Here is a 19,859-nt window from a genome sequence, read left to right on the forward strand (position 1 = left end):
GAGCAATCTGGGAGAAGAACCTTGGTGAGAGAGGTAAGAACAACCCAAAGACTGTGGCTGAGCTCCACAGTTCTACAATCTATATTGGATTTGAGGTAATCCAATTACGACTAAGAGAGAGAAGGAATTATGCTACTCATTGTCAAAATTCACACATTAGGAGAGGAGTCTGGCTGCAAGCGCAACTCTGAGGCAGCCCCAATCTCAGGCAGGAATAGGACACAAAATATACAAAATGAAATCTTACTTACACCGTCAGTGAAGATAATATTTTAGCCAAGTTAACAAATTATTCCCACGCATTGACCCTGCCCAAAGTTAAAAATGCATAAACCTAGGCCAACTGTTAGACGATTAAATGGCCCTTCTCTACCTGCTAATTGCCTCAGTAGGCAGTTACCATATATATTTTTCTTGTAAACTGAATCCCCCATCAACGTAGCTGTATACAGCTTAACCGCAGCGCTGTATGATGATGTCTGATAATAGGAAATATTAAAAAAAAAAAAAAATGTTATGTGTTAAGAAAAAGGTGTGCATGGTTAGGTTAGACACATACTATTTTTTTCACAATGTGACCCAGACAATTAACAAGTGATGCCAAGGGTTTCCGAATGCTGACTGTTATCATGTGAATACGACGATAACAGCCTTCTGAATCTAATGGTAGGTGTAGCAGAAATCTTCTTACCCATAATTATGAGGCTGATAACAACTGATTATAGTCATTTAATGGAGTAATAACGTCCAAAGTAGGTGCTATGGATGAGGTTCATATCTTATTTTGACAGAATTAATAAAGCATGTTCTAATAATGCAATGATATGATCATGTTGCTGCACTGGCATGGTTTAATATACTGTAGGTCTGAGTATGGAAAAAGACTACTGCACCAAAGGTGTCAGTACAATTTTATTTTGTATTTTTTTGTGCATTTCCTGCCTGAGATTGCCAGACTATTTTCTATGGTATAAAACATCTGCTAATCACTAACATTTAAATCCATATTCATGGCTGCTTTATCTGTATCTGTGCTATCCTCACAGCACAATAAGACAGACAATCTATGTCTGTAAACTATTATTTTTCAGAATGATTGCCACAGTCTTTATAGAAACCACAGACAGCAATTATTTTATCACTTTTAATACTAAAACTATGCGTCAGATTTCATCTTCATATCCAATTTTGAATCCTTATCCAACCAGGGTTTACATTAGAATTGAGGGGACATCATTTCCCCATTGTTGTTTTGACACTTTGCTGCTGTCCATTTAGTCCACACACGGGCAGCTGCAACTTTCACACCTAGTTTATTCTCAAAACCATGAGGAAAAACTGGCTGCTTGAATGTTCTTTTTAATGAGGAATTATAGAAATTAAAAAAAGTTGCAAATTGAAAATCGAATGACCAAAAGATACACGGACCAGCCTGGTTCCTGGTTTTACTATTTATGTAACTTGTTTGTTGAACCTGGTATATTTTGCCAGGATTCCAGTATTCCTTTTTAGAATGTACAGAAATGGAAAATTATCAAAATTGAAAAACATTTGCGACTTAATATACAAAAAAATAGTGGTTTTTCGTTTTAAAATACTAAAATCAAAATTGATTTTTGTTTTCTAGTTATGATAACAACAATTAAAATCACTACTAATCTCTACTATGCTAATTGCCTCAGTAGGCAGTTACCATATATATTATTCTTGTAAACTGAATCCCCAATCAACGTAGCTGTATACAGCTTAACCGCAGCGCTGTATGATGATGTCTGATAGTAAGAAATATTAAATAAGAAAACTAATGTTGGCATGGTGTTTTCTATTGACAAAAATTAAAGTCACTAGAAGACAAAAACGGAAAAAAGTGTTTACAGTAAACGTTCAAAAGGACACTGACACCGGTGAATTAACGTTAGCGGTGTGTTACCCTCTGCCCTACTCGGATGCCATGTCCTTGCCGTAAACACTGGGAGCTGCTGGTTGTCCAAACAATGATGTCAACACATCCAGGACCACACTTCAGTCCTTTAAATAAAACAACATGCTTTAACAGCTCCAAAATATACCATAAAATCTTCTTAATTTACATGTTTAATGTAAACCACCACCTGAGCCTTGCAGACTGAGCGTCGCACAACGTTCATACTGCTACACTGAAAAAAGGAGACTGGCCAACTCTTGGATTTATGTAAGCATCTTGGGTGCGTTTAACACAATTGCCTCATGTTTTAAAGTTAAACATAACTATATAGTGTAGAAACTACATAATATGCAGAGTGGGTACACGAATGTGTTCGGAACGTGTTGAGATAAAGTAAATCAATAAAGTTGCAATGTTAATTATCGCGATGCCTCACGCGATCTGGGATGGCGGGCTTCGCAGGTAGAAGAAAGCAACGCAACGTCAAATTCAAGTGCTACTCCACGCCATTATTCGGTCGGTAAGTTTTGATTTTCTAATTAAATATTGTCAAAATCTCAGCCAAATGTAGTTTAATGTCTTGAGAGTCACTACCTAACGTTAATGTTAAATATGTGCCGTGAGCTTATTTGCTCGCGCTTATTTATCACCATGTTTCATTTGAATTAGTTTTTCGAGCAGAGCCGTTCATGTTACAGTCAACCTAACTTTGCGACGCTACTTTATTCTTCAGTTTGAATTGGTTTGCCAACTGACTGTTCAGTTACATTGTGTGTTAACTGTACCGTGACTGTAACGTTAGCATCAGTGAGATTAGGGCATCGAGCAGCCTCTGCTAATGTCATCAGCGGCATTAAGCTAGCGAGCAGAAGTAGAGGAAATTCAAACTAAAAAGGACACATTAACTGGTGTGCGTCGGCTCTGCCTGAATAGTTGTGGCAATAATCATTTAGGGATGGCCTGCCGCTGCCTAACTTGCATAATGAAAACTCTGTTCTCATCAGAGAAGTCAATATTCACATTCATTATTTGATATACCGTATTGACCCGAATATAGGACGATGAAAATTATGTGAAAAAGTGGGGTCGTCTTAGATATAGATGAAATAATCTCCTCTCTGTGCTCAGCAAATCCTCTAAATAAGGCCATAGAGAAGAATGGACCTTTGAGTTCTGCATATCAACGTAAGCAATATTACAAGGAAAAATTTAATGTTGTTGAACCACTTGAATATATTTTGGATGCAAAAGGGAACAAAACATTCCAGTATGTCCCCATCCTAGAATCCCTGCAAGTGCTGCTGAGTAGGAAAGATATTATAGATAAGATAGTTAGTCATCACGAAACACAAAGGGAGACAGAGACTGGAAAAGAAATTCTGTACAGGTCCTACAAGGATGGTCTGCATTTTAAGGAAAATGGTTTGTTGTCAGGGAAGGATCTAAGTTTATCCATAACTTTGTATGCTGATGACTTTGAGGTCTGTAACCTTTTGGGCACCTCCCGCAAAACCCACAAACTTTGTGCTGTGTATTGGGTACTAAGTAATCTTCCCCCAGGGTCTCATTCTAGTTTGTCCTCAATTTTTTTGGCCATTTTGTGTAAAACTGACGCTGTAAAGTCTTTTGGTTATGAAAAGGTTTTAGAGCCCTTAATACACGACCTGAGGTCTTTGGAAGTTGAGGGCATTTTTGTCCCACAACTCAACAAAACACTGAAGGGTACAGTGCAGACTATTGCTGCTGACAATTTAGGAGCACACGGAATAGCAGGTTTTGTGGAGAACTTTACAGGACCCTACTTCTGTCGTTTTTGTACAGCACCAGCTAAAGATATTCAATTGCATGAGGTAAGGTCAGGAACTTTTAGCCTCAGAACAAAAGAAACACATGAAACCCATGTCAGAGCAGCGTTGGATAGTGGCAGTAGCTTATTTGGAGTAAAAAGAGCCTGTCCTTTTACTGGAGCACTGTCTCATTTCCACGTTGTCAGTGGCTACCCTCCTGACATTGCTCATGATCTTTTTGAAGGCATTGTGCCTGTTGAAATAGCACATTGCCTCACATTACTAATATCAAAGAAGTATATCACCTTGGGTGATATAAACAGTTCCATTCTGCATTTCCCATACAAGTGGACAGACAAAACCAATAAGCCTCATACTTTGCCACAAAATCTTTCAAGCAGGAAAACCATAGGGGGCAATGCCCATGAAAATTGGAGCTTGTTAAGATTGCTCCCATTTCTAATTGGCCCCAGTATTCCTGAACATGAGCCAGTATGGCAGGTCTTGTTGGATCTAAAACAGATAGTTGAGCTAGCGGTTGCCCCAGTTCACAGTGATGAGTCTATCGCCTACCTTGAGAGCAAAATTTCAGATCATCGACAAAGGTATCAAGAGGTGTTTCCTAACAAAAAATTGCTGCCCAAACACCACTACATAGAACATTACCCACAACTGATAAAGCTTTTGGGGCCTCTTGTGGGACCTTGGACCATCAGGTTTGAGGCAAAGCACAGTTTCTTTAAAAAAGTTATAAAACACACCAGTTGCTTTAAAAACGTGCCTCTGTCTCTGGCTGTGAAACATCAGATTATGATTGGCTATCACTTGTCATCTCCAAATATTGATAAACCAGTGCTCGATGTATCGGATGTATCCACTGTCCCATTAGATGTTTTGAAGGAAGAGCTAGCTCAAGCTTTTAAACAGAGAGATCCTGATGTATCTGAAATAAACCTTGCAAAAAATGTTTGGAGCAAGGGAATAAACTACAGACCAGGTATGATAGTGCCATATGGTTCTGAGGGTGGCTTGCCTGAATTTGGAGAAATCCATCAAATATGTATCCTGCAGCAGAGACTATTTTTTGTGTTGAAACTGTTGTGTGGATGGTATTGTGAGCATTATGGAGCCTTTCAGCTGACTCCATTTCCAGCACGAGAATTTGCTCTTGTGGAAATATCCGAACTGGTTGATGAGTATCCATTGGCTGCCTATGTAGTTGGGGGTGTGCGGATGGTGACCTTGAAGAGATCAATCTGTATGTTCTGGTATGTAAAATGTATGTATATTCTGTCTAGATTTTGAAATGGTTGTAATTATTATTTTACATTTAACATGCATAGATGTGGGCCACCTCTTTCTTTCCTCCTGTTCTGCTCCTTCCTTCTCATCTGCTCTCCTCATCTCTTTTCTTTATTATCTTTCCCCCTTTCTGATTATCCTATCTTTACTTCCCTCAATCTCTTTCCTCCTCCGTCTCCTGTCTCAGTTCCATCTGCTCTTTTCTTCCCCTCTTCATCTCTTTAATTCTCATCCTTCTTTTGCCTCCGCTGTGTACATCTCTTAAAAGTTTTAAAAATGAATGTATGGAAACCCTAGAGACCACTCTTTTTCAATTCTGTTTTGAGCCTGTAGTGCACTTCATCACTCCTCTGGTATTGTCCTGTGTTCTCCTCAGCCTCTGAATGTTATCACTGGGATATGTTTGTTGTACTCTGTTTAACCTTGTTTGTGTGTGAAATGGTGATGGGATTGGCAACATATACTCATGTATAGATCAGACTGTGATGAAGGAATGGACTGTGTTGGAAAACACACACACAAAAAAAAAATCCTCTCTGCTGTCACGTACTAATTTGCATGGGAAACCCTGTACACACTTACTGGTGTTTTTTTTTAGTTAAGTTGTCAGATTGTTAGTGTTTTATTGATTAACAATACCTCTTGTTATAAAACTGATACTAATTACATTTCCTTATTCTTTCCTAACAGACAGTCAAGGGAGACCATGACAACTCCAGCTGTTCTCAGAGTTATCCTTGGACCAGACAGTAGTCAGAGGGTCATGTTTTCTGCTGGTCTGCCTTCAACTGTGGCTGAACTAGAGACTAACATAAAGACTCAGTGTAAAATAATAGAACCCTTCCGACTACAGTTTATGGACACGCTTTTTGGCAACGAGTTTGTTAACTTAACCTTAATGGAAGAAATACAAGACAAAGCAACACTCAAGGTTGTATACATATCCTGCCAACCTCAAGACCAAGGTGAACACAGTTTCTCCTTTTCATCAACGAGTGCACTGGATGACACCTCATCCTGTTCTGGTGATAGCACCGTCATTCTTTCATCTCCAGAGTCTACGTCATCACGGGCTTCATGGCCAGATTTGTTCTGTGTTCCCCGTTTCACATACGATGCGGAAATTAAGCTTGAGAAGGCCCACGTAGCTCTCAAGGAAAATGGGATGCTGCTGATACCTGATCCAAAGCTGAAGTCTGACATATTAGAGGGGTTGATCCAGGAGGTAGTCAAGTACACAGTCTATCTCAAAGACAGTAAGTTTGAAGAAGTTGCAGAGGCACTCATCTTGAAGCATCCATGTTTAAAAGAAAAAGGCTCACCCTCTGGCTATGAAGGATGGAAGATGAGCCTCAAATACAAGTAGTCAAACTACCGCACACATCTCCGTAAAGTAGGATGTCCTGAAGTATGTGTGAATTCTTTGAAATTTAAGCCAGCTGAGAAACGCTCCCCTGCTTTTGACATTAAGAAACCAAAGAGGGGTGAAGTGGAATACTGCCCTTCTTTTCCACTTGGAGAATGTGCCCAGTCCCTGGAGAAGATGAGGGTCGAACTCCTTTCAGATGTCAAGAAGCGCAACAACAGAGAGACAATTAAAGCTAAAATGGACAGAACATTTGCATTAAGAAGACAAGAAGTAATTTGTGACGCTCCTATGGTCATAAATGTACAACAGAGATGACCAGCTCTTTTTAATGCAATGGAGGTAATTTAACAAATGATGCCCTGACTAGTTGTGTCATAGATAATGTGTTCATTTGTAAAAAATAATGCTCGACTTTATTAGGATGTGTTTCCAAATATTCCATAGCAGAGCCCAGATGATTAACCATGCAAAGTGCACGCCATAATATGTCGGGCAGGTGTAGTTTGATGTTGTAGAAAGGTCTTCTAAAATCTGTGGACTGTGCCGTTTATATAAAAATAATTTTATGTTCCAGATAAACACAGAATTTAAGCGCATCACAACCATGCCTCTACAATCAAGGTTTCTGTCGCAGCTTGACCTGCTTTCTGAGCGTCTACTGAGAGTGTTTGCCAAGCAATCGGGGGAGCGTGGCAAAAAGCTGAAAGACGTAGCTGCCATGATGACAGTAAGATTTTTTAACTCTAGATTGTTTAGCTCTAAAGTGTTTATGCATTGCATTAGTCAGAAAATATTTATATGCATCCATTTCCAAGCTCAACTCCCTTTACCTGTGAGTGCTGTCTATCTATCATCTCTGGAGATGATATAAAGGTCAGGTCCAAAAGGCTGGTTCTAATGTTTTGTAGATATTTGTGTCACATGCTGTTTAAAAAAGTCAAAGAGTTTTTGTCTTTGATTACTTTCTTCTGTGTTTTTTAGTTCAAATATCTCTATTTTCTTTGTTATAATTCTTAAGGATGACGTTGATGCTGGAAGGGAGTCCCTCATTAAAGGACTCTGCATCTATCTGAATGAGAATCCCGACGTCTTGGTGCAGGAGTACATGGTGAGTGTTTTGTGAGTAGATTGTGGCTTTGCTACATTTTAAAGTTAAACCTATGATCCTACTTGGACTGTTTAGGTCCATTTGCCTTCTTTCGCAGAATTGGGACCAGGATACAACCCTGGACTAAGTCCAGGTTAATAAGTCATCCAGGAACATGAAAAAAACTTCCAGAAAAATTCCAGAGAACTTCTTTCTCTTAGAAATTGAATATGAATTGCAGCATAGCAAGACAATCTGTAGTAATCTGCTATGCTGTTTACATGGGTTTGAATAAACTATAGCATTAGAATTGCTGCATTCACAAGCGATCATGTATTTATTTGTTTTTTAAAAAGAAATTTTATATCTGTAACCAGGACATGACTGTGCCATCGAGAAAACGACAGTGGGAATCTACGTCACCAGAGAAACGCCAGGCGATGGCTTTTCTGATGTTGGCATCATCATCGAGGGTGTGGTGGTTCTTCAAGATCTGGATAATGTGGCCCTCGCAACAGCCTTGCTGTTTGGACTTTTTTACTCATTGAATCTGAGGTATCCGCCACAGCTCCGCTACACTTTCGAAGTGATTCAAAGGGTGGTAATGGAATTGGATGTGACTCAACTCTCGAGGAAAGCCCAATGCTTAAAGACAAAACTGCTGCAGTAAGGAGAGATCACTGTTGTTGGGGTTGAGTTTGAATTTCCAGGTGAACAATCAGCAACCAACGACAAATCACAGCATCCATTGTTAAGTCCACCATCCAAAAGTGTCAGTCAGTGTATACTTCTTCACCAAGTGTTTATTCCCTAACCCTAACCCTGCCATGTGGACGGGGCCAGTTTTTTCCCTCTTCCTCTCTACAAGTTCTCTGATTGGCAGCATTCTTCAATCTTTGTAGTAGTTTCAATCTGTCTTTACAGGTGAGGAGATGGAGAACTGTACACAGTCTAAATAGTGCCATAAGGGCCGTGTGAATCAGGATGTTAACTTTTAAGCTCAGTTGGAGTAAAGAATGTTCAATACTTCTGAGAATAATACTACTTCTAAGAATACAACTCAGATTTGGCTCTTGTAGGAATCGTTTTTCTTCGTGTGCAGGCCCAACCTGTGGGACCAGAGGTATGTTTAGGTTAGATGGGTTTTAGCCTAATGTGTAATGTAAGAAACTTTAACATTGTGTTGATTATTTCAAGGTCAACTGCTATTCCAATTGCTACAACAGTATTACATTAGATATTGACAGTTCTTTAATCTTATGTAGAGGGTGAATTCATTGCCGGACTGAAGGCAGTACAACAGTTTTTGAAATATTTACCTAATTGTTAATTGTATAAGTGTCACTTAAACCTTAAGTCTTGATTGATAACCGTATTTTTATTTATTTTTTCATACATGGCATCTTTCAGATTATTGAAGACAAAACATGGGGGTTTATTTTATTGCACTCTTTGTACTCGGTTCTGTAGATTACAGTTACATATTTTAAAGGCAGTTGTTTCAAAATTAATGTATATTTGCTGTACACTTGTTGTATATTTCATAGCTGCAGTTATAAAACATTTTATTCATAAAACCTTAACTGCCATGTGGATGGGACAAATTTTTTTCCCATCTTACTCTCTACTTAAAGTTCTCTGATTGGCAGCGTTCTTCAATTTTAATTCCGAGTTCTCTTTACTAGTTAAGAGTTGGAGAACTGCACACAGTCTAAATCCCACCAGGTCCGTGTGAAATGGGATATTTCAAGAATTTTAAGTACTGTTTTGAACCAAGATGTCACAATGAGGTCTGTTTTATCCTATGACTCTTGAATAAAGGTTTTGACATGCAACTGTACATTTTTTATTTTACTTGGGGTAAAAATGGGCAATTGTAATGATTAAGAGAGATAATAGAAAGGTATCAGACATTAAAATAAATTATTGCTGGAATGGCAAAGGTAACTAACATTTTTGCATTTCAAATTGTTTAATTACAATTGTTATTTAATTTTGTATTATTTAATTACTTGTTCACTGTTGATTTGTATTACAGTGGAATAGTAATACCAGTTCAATTATTTACATACGCACTGCAGTGAAATTAAACATTTTATTTTGAAAGGTTACTAGTGGTTACAGGCAACCATCTTCAGAGAACAATGCAAACAATCTGTTTTAAGGCCTCCATTGTAAAAATGTGTAATTGACAATAGAATATAATACTAACATGTAATATGAAAATAACGTGTAGTATTTAAGTGACCAAATAGTATTGGGGTAATGTTTATTGAATAGTGTTGAAATAATGTGATAAAATTATGAAGGATTAAAATGTTCCAAGAGCTCAAATTACTTTATCAAAACATGTTTCAATCACACTATATCAACACAAAATACACAGGTTTATTGGACATAAATAACTTGTGTTAATTTAACGCAATTGTTTAAATTGCTGCCAAAGCAAAACATCTGTGTGCAACCAATGTCCACTATTTAATTAAGTTAATCCAACATGTTCTTTTTTTCAGTGTACTCTCAGTAAAGTCACTTTTGTTTACTAATTAGACGTATAAATGTCTATGTACAAATATGAAATATCACTTGTAGATTCTTAGAAATGTGTAAATTAATTCTAAAAGCACTAAGAAAAGACTGGAAACTGCTCCAGAGAGGATGTGTCCGGATAGGGACCATACAAGCAAATCAATCAAACTTCCGGTCGCAGAATATGAAAAAAACAATACTTTTCTCGTTTTTTGTCTTCTAGTGATTTTAATTTTTGTTATCATAACTAAAAAACAAAAAGCGATTAAAACGCCTTGTGATTCAATTTTGACTATTGTCTGTCCTACGCTCTGTCAGCTTATCTTTTTTCGTAGGAATTTCGACGAATTTCTGTGCATAACTTTATGTAGGATTTGCTATGAACGTGCTCATGAGAACATGTTGCTTCTCTCAATTAAGAAAAACTCTCTCCAGTTTGGATGTAACTAATACTATTAAAACATATTTGCTAAACTCTTTAGGAGCTCTTGTTGTTTTGAACAAGCAGTCACCTCTTGTGTCATCGTCAGGCTCCTCGTCATGCTGATGTTCTGGCTAATTTTCAAACTGAGCAGAAACCAGAATCATAAGGAGATCAAGGGCTACTACATGTATATTGTATTGTTATCATGATAACATTCAGATATTGTGTTACTCTTCAGCTTTAATGCAGGACTTATCTTTCCTGAAATTGTATTACTTCAAAAATAGTATGATCTGCATATTCATCATTAAGACCTCCTGCTTATTGAAGCTAATGTACTTCTTAGGCTATTCACTGTTTAAACGAACTTGTGCAGCACAGAATATCTAATATTTGCCTCCTACTGATCAGCAAATACATAGCAATGCAATATTAATACTTAAGGAAAGCCACATTAATTAAACACACAAAAACAACAACAACAACAACAACAACAAAGTCTTTTCATGAATGCATTTAATATCTTTTTTCTAGACTTTAGTGTTTATAAAATATATACAGAATATTATGACAGAGGTCAACAGATATGCTAACCTCTCCATGTCATGAATATACAAAGATGATTCACACCCACTCATTCACCCAAACACACCATCACCATAATTACATCAACACCTGAGGCTGTGTTTCAGAGATGTTTTTTTTCTTTTCCTTTTTAAGATGAGATATGATGTTGGAGTCCAGCCGTACAAACAACTTAGGAACATGCACATTGAAATAAAGGCATGTATTCTGAGATTAAAGTCCATTTGTTGCAGAAAAATGATCCACTTCTATCCATTTGTTCATTTTCAAGAAAGCCATTCACAGTCAGGAAGAAATCAGCAAGTAGGAAGTCCAGAGTCGTGAAGTTCTTGATCTTAAGAGACAGAGGACACTTCTGTCTTGCTGGCTGATACTGAAGTCTCATCTTCAACCATACCGCCCATCCCAACTGTAGAGAGCATGCAGTTACGGAACTGAAAAGGAGACAGAGGTAAGATAGTAGACCACATTTCAATGTGTTACTGTGAGACTTTATTTAGGATTATAACATTTGTTTTTAAATCTCGAACCATGAAAATATGAACACTGATCTGACAAGTTGGCCTCTTCTGGTGTTGTCGACCATTAGAGGCCAACTATTTCTAGACTAGATGTTAATTGCTCCTCATTATTACAGTTATGTATTTGCCCTTCATAACTGTGGACCTGGTTGTTAAACTTTCTTTTAGTAATGACTTGTATCTCAAAGAATCAAAATACATGAATATTTTCAACCACAACCTAGTAACCCGATATGTTTTTAAATTACGTATACCATATCTGTAAAGCATTAGTAAGTACTTTATTAACCAACAATAAAGTAATTACTTTAAGCTGATAAACCTTTATTAAGGATGACTAATCAGCCCTTGGTCCGTCTCTTCTGAGGAGACTTAGTTTCTCAGTTCATACAGCAAAGTAATAAACTGACCTGTTTGTTGAACAACACGTAGATAACGGGATTGTACAATGCTGAGCTCTTTGCGAAGAAGGCAGGAACTGCCATTTGTGCAGCTGTGAAAGCTGCTCCTTTGTTGAAGAAGATCCATCCAGCAAAGGTAGCATATGGAGTCCAGGCCACGAGGAAGCCAAACACCATCAGAACACACATGCGTGTCACTTCCCTCTCAGCCTTCTGAGTGGATTCTGAGTCCTGCTGCTGGGCTGCAGCCTGAAATGTGTTGAACAGAAAAGCAGTTAGGAGATGAGTAAAACAAGGCTAAGTCTATTTTCTACGTTGTGTTACTTTAAAATTAATTTGATCTGAAAAGAATAGGATGATTAATCAAATAATTGATGACCAGAAAAAAATATATGGGTTTGGGTCGTCTGTTTTACATTTTTCTGTCTCACTGTTACACTGAGAAAATGACTGTCATTTCAAGCAGTATTAAGTTGAAGCTCTACCTTCTACATCAGGGAACAAGGTGGTGTAGGGCTTTAACAATTTTAAATATTTGCTTAGCTGTGTCATTGTATGCATGAGCTTGCTTTGTTGTATGGCATCATTTTATTGTTGGAAATTGCATATTGGTTTGTGTCTGCACTTCCTGTCATTGCTTAATGTCTGCAAAAAATAGGACAAAGAAGGCAGAGGTGTACAAAGATACATGGAAAGAGGTGCAGAGCAAAGACAGTGGTGTACCAGGCGTAGATGTATGTGTGTCAGGAGCGTCACAGTACAACGAGAGGCTAGAGAGCAAAGTTGGAAGGCCTTTGATAGACTGCTACTGAAAAGCCACCACCTTCCTCTACTGCACCCAACTGGACTGTAGGTTTTAAAAGAATTATACTACACATGGGATTGTTTTGTTAATACATTTTAAACGGTTGCACTTTAAAGTTTCACCTCTTTTGGGCTACTCAGTGCACTCTCCATCCAATAAAAAAGAACCCACCCTGATAGACTAGTACTAAAATATAACAGAGTGGAGAAAAAAGACTTACAGCTTTGACTGTCAGCACTAGGCTGCCATAGGTGAAGAAGATGATGAAAACTGGGATAAAGAAGTGGACGACAAACATGTAGATGACGTATGAATCATTGTTGTAGCCTGGGGCTGAAGTGTAGTAGTCCGGTCCACAAGAGCACTGGAAACCCTCAGGAAGGTACCTGTGGGAGACAAAGTGGGGCAGTAGAGATAATCAATCTATATTGTACAGTCAATGAGTTCTATTAAGTTCTTTTCCTGCGCAGTTTAATGAATTGGATAAACAAATCTGAACACTGAGAGATGTTAAACATATGTATTTACCTGGACCAGCCAAACAGTGGAGGGGCGGCACACGCAAGAGCCATGATCCATGTGAAAATAACTCCAGCTGCTGCATGAGTTCCACTGAACTTGAAGCTTCCCATGGGTTTGCAGACAACAATGTATCTCTCAACAGCTAGGACGACCAAGGACCACAGCGCAACTTCACCTGTAAGACAATGACGTAGAAGAAACAAAAACATCTGGTTAGAATTGTTGTTACATGCATGTTTTAATTGTGGCATGTATCAGAGAGCTTATTTAAGGCAGTAAAACATGGAAGACTGATTTTTTTCATGAAGGAAACAACAACATGCATTAGCAATGTTACACAAATTCCTCTATCATACCTCCCAGAGTAGCCATGAATCCCTCCACAGCACAGCCCAATGGTCCAAAAACAAAGTAGCCATTTAAAGCAGTTGTGATGGTGATGGTGAACCCAAAGATGCACATGATCAGTCCAGCCACAGCCAGGTTGACCAGGATGAAATTGAGAGGTTGTCTGAGCTTCTTGTTCTGAGCTGTGACCACCAGTGTCAGGAAGTTAATTGGAAAGCCGGTGCTGATCAGAAAGAATAAGTAGCAAGCCATTAGGTAGTATTGCCATTTTGCTCCCAGGTAGTACTGTGGATACTCAAAAGGACTCCTCACAAGCCCCGTCCTGTTGCTCATGGGGATGTAGAAGTTCTTTCCTTCTGTGCCGTTCTCCATCTTTTTTGACTGTGTGGACCGACTGTGTGCTGTTTGCCCAATGCAGTATCGAACCTGTCTGCAGCTCATCTTGAGTCGAGCTTTATACCTTTAAAAAGTGGATTACAGGAGGATTGAGCATACGTCTTTGGTGTTATCCTCAGGAAATCACGTTAGCAGGGATGAAAGTGTTGCATGCAGACACTCGTCACTACATTTGTGCTTAAGGTTTAAATTATTTTTTTATATCTGTAGAAATAATTTCAATATTTGCAGGTTTTCAACACATGAAGTTTTTTCTCATTGTTATAGTGTGAATTATCTTATGCAGTAGTGGAAAGTTATAAAGTACATTTACTCAAGTACTGTACTTAAATACAATATTGATGTACTTGTACTTTACTTGAGTAATTCCATTTGAATCTACTTCATACTTCTGCTTCCCTTACATTTCTTTGGTAACTTTAGTGACTTTTACAGATTCAGATAATTAATACAAACTATTGTCAACAAATTAAATATGATATACTGTTATAGATGAAGCTACACAGCTGTATATACACTAAATAAAGTTGGCTCCACCTTTATCAGCTGCAACATCGAAGTGTTATGTCCATTAATCAATCAATAATCTAATCTAATATTATTATGTTCTGAAATGGGCTACTCTTCATAATGAGTACTTTTACTTTTTGTACTTAAGGTACATTTTGATGTTGACACTTTTGTGCATTTACTTTAGTAACATTTGAATAAAGGACTTTTACTTGTGACAAAGTATTTCTACAGAGTGGTATTACTTTTACTTAAGTAAAAACTCTGAGTAGATAGACACCAATAAAAAAACATAACATAGACAACAGTGAAAAACAAAACAAAAAAAATCAGACTAAACACAAATGCAAAGCAATGAACAGCAACAAACTTATACGAGAACAAGTAAATTCCAAAATAATTCAGACACAGACTAGAGCAATCTGAAGTGGTAGGTGTAAAGAGGGGATTTAAAGGTGGTGGGAAAGTCAGTGTCAGAGATGGTTTGTGGGAGAGAATTCCAGAGACAGAGGGTTGCATGGGTGAAAGCTCCTGCTGACATGGATGACAACCAGGCCGGAGGTGTGGTGAGCAGCATGGAGGAAGAAGAGCGGAGAGTGCGAGTAGGTGTGTAGTTTTGGAGGAGGTCAGAGAGCTAAGGAGCAGGATCAACGTGGTCTTTGATCGGGAGCCAGTACAGTTGTTGGAGGTTTAGAGCATTAAGTTTATTCCTAAAGATTTAGAGCATTACGTTTATTTCCAAAGGATTAGAGCATTACGTTTTTTCTAAAGATGCCCTTTCCTCAGAACAAAAAAGAGTTTCCTCTCTTCAGGCTCGAAAGGGCGCATCTCTTCCTTTGGACATACCCTGTAAAACTGGACTTTAAGAAAGCAAACACAAGCTGTCCAGTTCAGTCTAGTTTTGTCTTTTATTAGTAACCCCTTAGCTTTCTTATTCATATTCAGTCTAGTTTCGTTTTACGATTTACACGTAACTTTCTTTGCAAGACCCTTGTTGTGCTCTCGGAGAAGAAGTTCTGAATTTTATTTAGATTGATTGTATTTTTCTTAGACAGTCAAGCCTCGTTTTGCAGTTTGGTACTATTGTTTTTGGGGTTAATTTTAAATATTGTTAAGTTTATATCTAATCCAACATTTGCAAGGAATTCGCAAACAGAAACCAGCTGAGCCTCATCCACGCCTAACTCCTAAAGCTGTGACTGCTGGAGACTTCAATTGTGACTCATCAAAGAAAATATGTTTTATACGGCCAAACGGCTGAAGACAAAGTTGATAAACAACCTTCACTGACTAAAGAGGTAGAAACCTCTGGTTGCCAAGGCGACTGTATGTACAGTACTGAATCTTTCTTTCTTTGTAAAAGTTGTAGTCACTTTTATCAGAACAAGAGATATTCAGCACATGAGCTTGATAAAAAATATTCTTTTAATATTAAAGGGACTAGCGTATCTGTCCGACTCTTACAGGTGTTAAACTTTCATTGAGGCTTAGGTTAATCCAGTCCTTATATTATTGACGTGGTGCCCACTTTTAATAGAAGTCTGAAGAAATCAAACTTTTAATCAAAATTTGATTAGCGTGTAATTCCCAACACCTATTGACCCCATAATGTAGAGTGGTATCACTGACACAGGGTTGAAAGCAAACACATTTAGGGCTTATTGAAACATTTGTATATGTCAAAGCGTATGTTCTAGAGGTCATCAATAAGGCTAAATGAATTGTTAAAAATTTGCCAGACTATTTTTTCCATGGTGTAAATAGTCTGCAAAAAGTCAATGTTTAAACTATACTTAAGGCTGCTTTATGGCAAAATCTTTTTTTTATTATTATATTTTTTGATGTCATTATATTTTATTATACTTCGATTTTTAAGGTACAGTATTTTCCAACAATCTACTTCACCATATAGAGTATATTGTTATGATTATAAAATTGCAAATATTGTGTGCCATTTTACACTTCAGCCTTCATGAAGACACATTTGTTCCTGAAATGTCATTACATCAAGTAAGGCCTGGGGTCCGTTTCACAGAGCAGGTTTAGTGAAAACTCTGAGTCTGTTAACCCTGAAATGAGGGAAACTCTGAGTTTTCCATTTCACAAAGGGAGGTTACTCAAACCAGAGACAGAGGGGTAACTCTAGCCTGTTTCACAAAGAGAGGTAACTTAACCTCTCGGTCAGTTACCATGGTAACATGCTCTCTGAACCTAACCTGGTCGGGACCAGGTTTTTCTCAGAAAACCTTGAGTTTCTCTCCGTCTCCGCCCTCTTTCAGCCACACACGGTGTTTGATTTCCTCATTCATTCAGTCAGCGGGCGAGTTTTGGCGTAGAATAGTTCCGTCTGTTTTTTCAGAAAATCATTGCAAAAATCAGACATTAGAAGTTCTATTAGGTGGCGACTATTTCACTACCACGGCATGTCCTTTTGATAACGATCCCGTGGATGAAGGTGCAGAATTAGTGCGCAGAGAATTAAATATTCGTCGGGAGATGATTATCAAACTACTGATTATAGATGTTCATGCATTTCCAGGCAATTCTCTTTTTGAGCGGTACCGTTTCATATCCCAGCAGATATTCTGTGTTGCGCTGCTTTTTTTTGCAAACGCAAGTTTTTGTATACAACGTATAAAAATCAGTCAGTAGGCCTACATTAGAAGTTATATTAGGTGGTGAATATTTACACTACCATGGCGTGTCATTTTGATAATGATCCCGTGGATGAAGGTGACGCATTACTGCGCAGAGAATTAAATATTCGTCGGGAGATGATTATCAAACTATTGATTATAGATGTTCTTGCATTTCCAGGCAATTATCTTTTTGAGCGGTACAATTTCACGCCACAGTCCATCATTTACATACACAACCTCATCCGTCCTTACATTGCCAACATTAACCACCAAAGTCATGCTCTCACATCCCAGCAGATATTGTGTGTTGAGCTTATACAACGTATCAAACAGCCACTTACGGTTATATTTACTTTACAATGTAAAACCTGCTCAAAATGAGGCGTCACCATGAGACAGTGCTGAGGTTTTACCTGTTTAAACATATTTTTTATGTTTCATCTTAAGCTGCTGCCAAGTGCGCTTCTCCCCCGCGGGGTTGCACTTAAATTAAATAAATTAATAGGCTCCCACCCAAGCAGTTCCCCCTGTGATATTACTGTGATTACAACAGGACTACATTTAAACTTACGCACTGACCCGAGCCGCAATGTTCTCCCGCACCGTCTCCCTCTCTTTTGCTGCTGCAGCGGTGTAAACATGCTCAAACTCTCCATATGAGCGCATTAATATTTACAGTTGCAGTTGTAGCGTAGCGCTTCGCTTCCCCGTTGCCATGGTGACTCGTCGAATCAGGGCTCCATTGATGCTGTCTTTTTTTTACTTGTGGTCCACGCGCTTAACTCCAGGTCAAACTACTCTGAGTTGATCAACCTAACGCAAATCTGCTGTTCTGGAACCGAAAAGCAGAACTTCAGGGGTCCGTTTCACAAAGCAGGTTCAACAAACTCTGAGTCTAACCCAGAACTCTGAGTTGATCTACGCTGAGATAGGAAACTCTGAGTTTTCGGTTCCAGAACAGCAGATTTGCGTTAGGTTGATCAACTCAGAGTAGTTTGACCTGGAGTTAAGCACGTGCACCACAAGTAAAAAAAGACAGCATCAATGGAGCCCTGATTCGACGAGTCACCATGGCAACGGGGAAGCGGAGGGCTACGCTACAACTGGAAATGGAAATATTAATGCGCTCATACGGTGAGTTTGAGCAGGTTTACATCGCTGCAGCAGCAAAAGAGAGGGAGACGGTGCGGGAGAACATTGCTGCTCGGGTCAGTGCATAAGTTTAAATGTAATCCTGTTGTAATCACAGTAATATCACAGGGGAAACTGCTTGAGTGGGAGCCTATTAATTTATTGTGCAACCCCGCGGGGGAGAAGCGCACTTGGCAGCAGCTTAAGATGAAACATAAAAACATACAGGTATTCAAACAGGTAAAACATCGGCAAAATCTCATGGTGACGCCTCATTTTGAGCATGTTTTACATGGTAAAGTAAATATTACCGTAAGTGGCTGTTTTTTATTCAACATATAAATGTTGTATAAAAAACTCCCATTTGCAAAAAAACGCAGCTCAACACACAATATCTGCTGTGATATGAGAGCATTACTGGTTGTTAATGTTGGAAATGTAAGGAGGGATGAGATGGACTTTGACATGAAAGGGTGTTGTGCCGTATTCAGCACCCCTGTCGTGAAATTCACCCCTTCGCATTATAGGTGATATTCTGGATCAGAAGGCTGTTGTTTCCACCTATAGGAGTAGTTTATATAGCGGTAACCCAACTAAAAGCACACACTTTTGAACCTATGAATTGCAAGAAAAGCTGGGATTATATTTAGGAAACGCTAAGTCAAATACATTCAACTTGCTCAAAAGATCCATTTCATTCATTTTGTAATTATGGCTGCAGCATATTAAGGACGTCTATGCGCGGTCTGATAATCATCTCCCGACGAATATTTAATTCTCTGCGCACTGCGTCACCTTCATCCACGGGGTCGTTATCAAAAGGACACGCCATGGTAGTGAAATAGTCACCACCTAATATAACTTATATATAGGCCTACTGAATGATTTTTATACGTTGTATACAAAAACTCCCGTTTGCAAAAAAACGCAGCGCAACACAGAATATCTGCTGTGACGTGAAACGGTACCGCTCAAAAAGAGAATTGCCTGGAAATGCAAGAACATCTATAATCAATAGTTTGATAATCATCTCCCGACGAATATTTAATTCTCTGCGCACTAATTCTGCACCTTCATCCACGGGATCGTTATCAAAAGGACATGCCATGGTAGTGAAATAGTCGCCACCTAATATAACTTCTAATTTTTGCAATGATTTTCTGAAAAAACAGACGGAACTATAGCAGAACTATACTACGCCAAAACTCGCCCGCTGACTGAATGAATGAGGAAATCAAACACCGTGTGTGACTGAAAGAGGGCGGAGACAGAGAGAAACTCAAGGTTTTCTGAGAAAAAACTGGTCCCGACCAGGTTAGTTTCAGAGAGCATGTTACCATGGTAACTGACCGAGAGGTTAAGTTACCTCTCTTTGTGAAACAGGCTAGAGTTACCCCTCTGTCTCTGGTTTGAGTAACCTCCCTTTGTGAAACGGAAAACTCAGAGTTTCCCTCATTTCAGGGTTAACAGACTCAGAGTTTTCACTAACCCTGCTTTGTGAAACAGGCCCCAGGTCCATGGTGGACCGCCTGCTAAACACAGGGAAGCGTGTGATCATCTCCGGCCCGCTTCCCCCGCC

The 19,859-nt window shown here is 38.7% G+C and overlaps 1 protein-coding gene across 1 annotated transcript; it reads right to left on the reverse strand.

The window, feature by feature from the left end:
* Positions 1-11,342: 11,342 nt before the first annotated feature.
* LOC310966035 (green-sensitive opsin-like) lies at positions 11,343-13,976 on the reverse strand (the record flags this gene model as incomplete). Its single annotated transcript, XM_083939824.1, has 5 exons — positions 11,343-11,441; positions 11,939-12,178; positions 12,955-13,120; positions 13,263-13,431; positions 13,613-13,976. The coding sequence occupies 5 exons, from the start codon at positions 13,974-13,976 to the stop codon at positions 11,343-11,345; spliced, it is 1,038 nt and encodes a 345-aa protein (XP_083795950.1).
* Between the last annotated feature and the right edge of the window lie 5,883 nt (positions 13,977-19,859).

This window comes from Echiichthys vipera, assembly GCF_963691815.1.
Source record: "Echiichthys vipera genome assembly, chromosome: X".
Classification (NCBI taxonomy): domain Eukaryota; kingdom Metazoa; phylum Chordata; class Actinopteri; order Perciformes; family Trachinidae; genus Echiichthys; species Echiichthys vipera.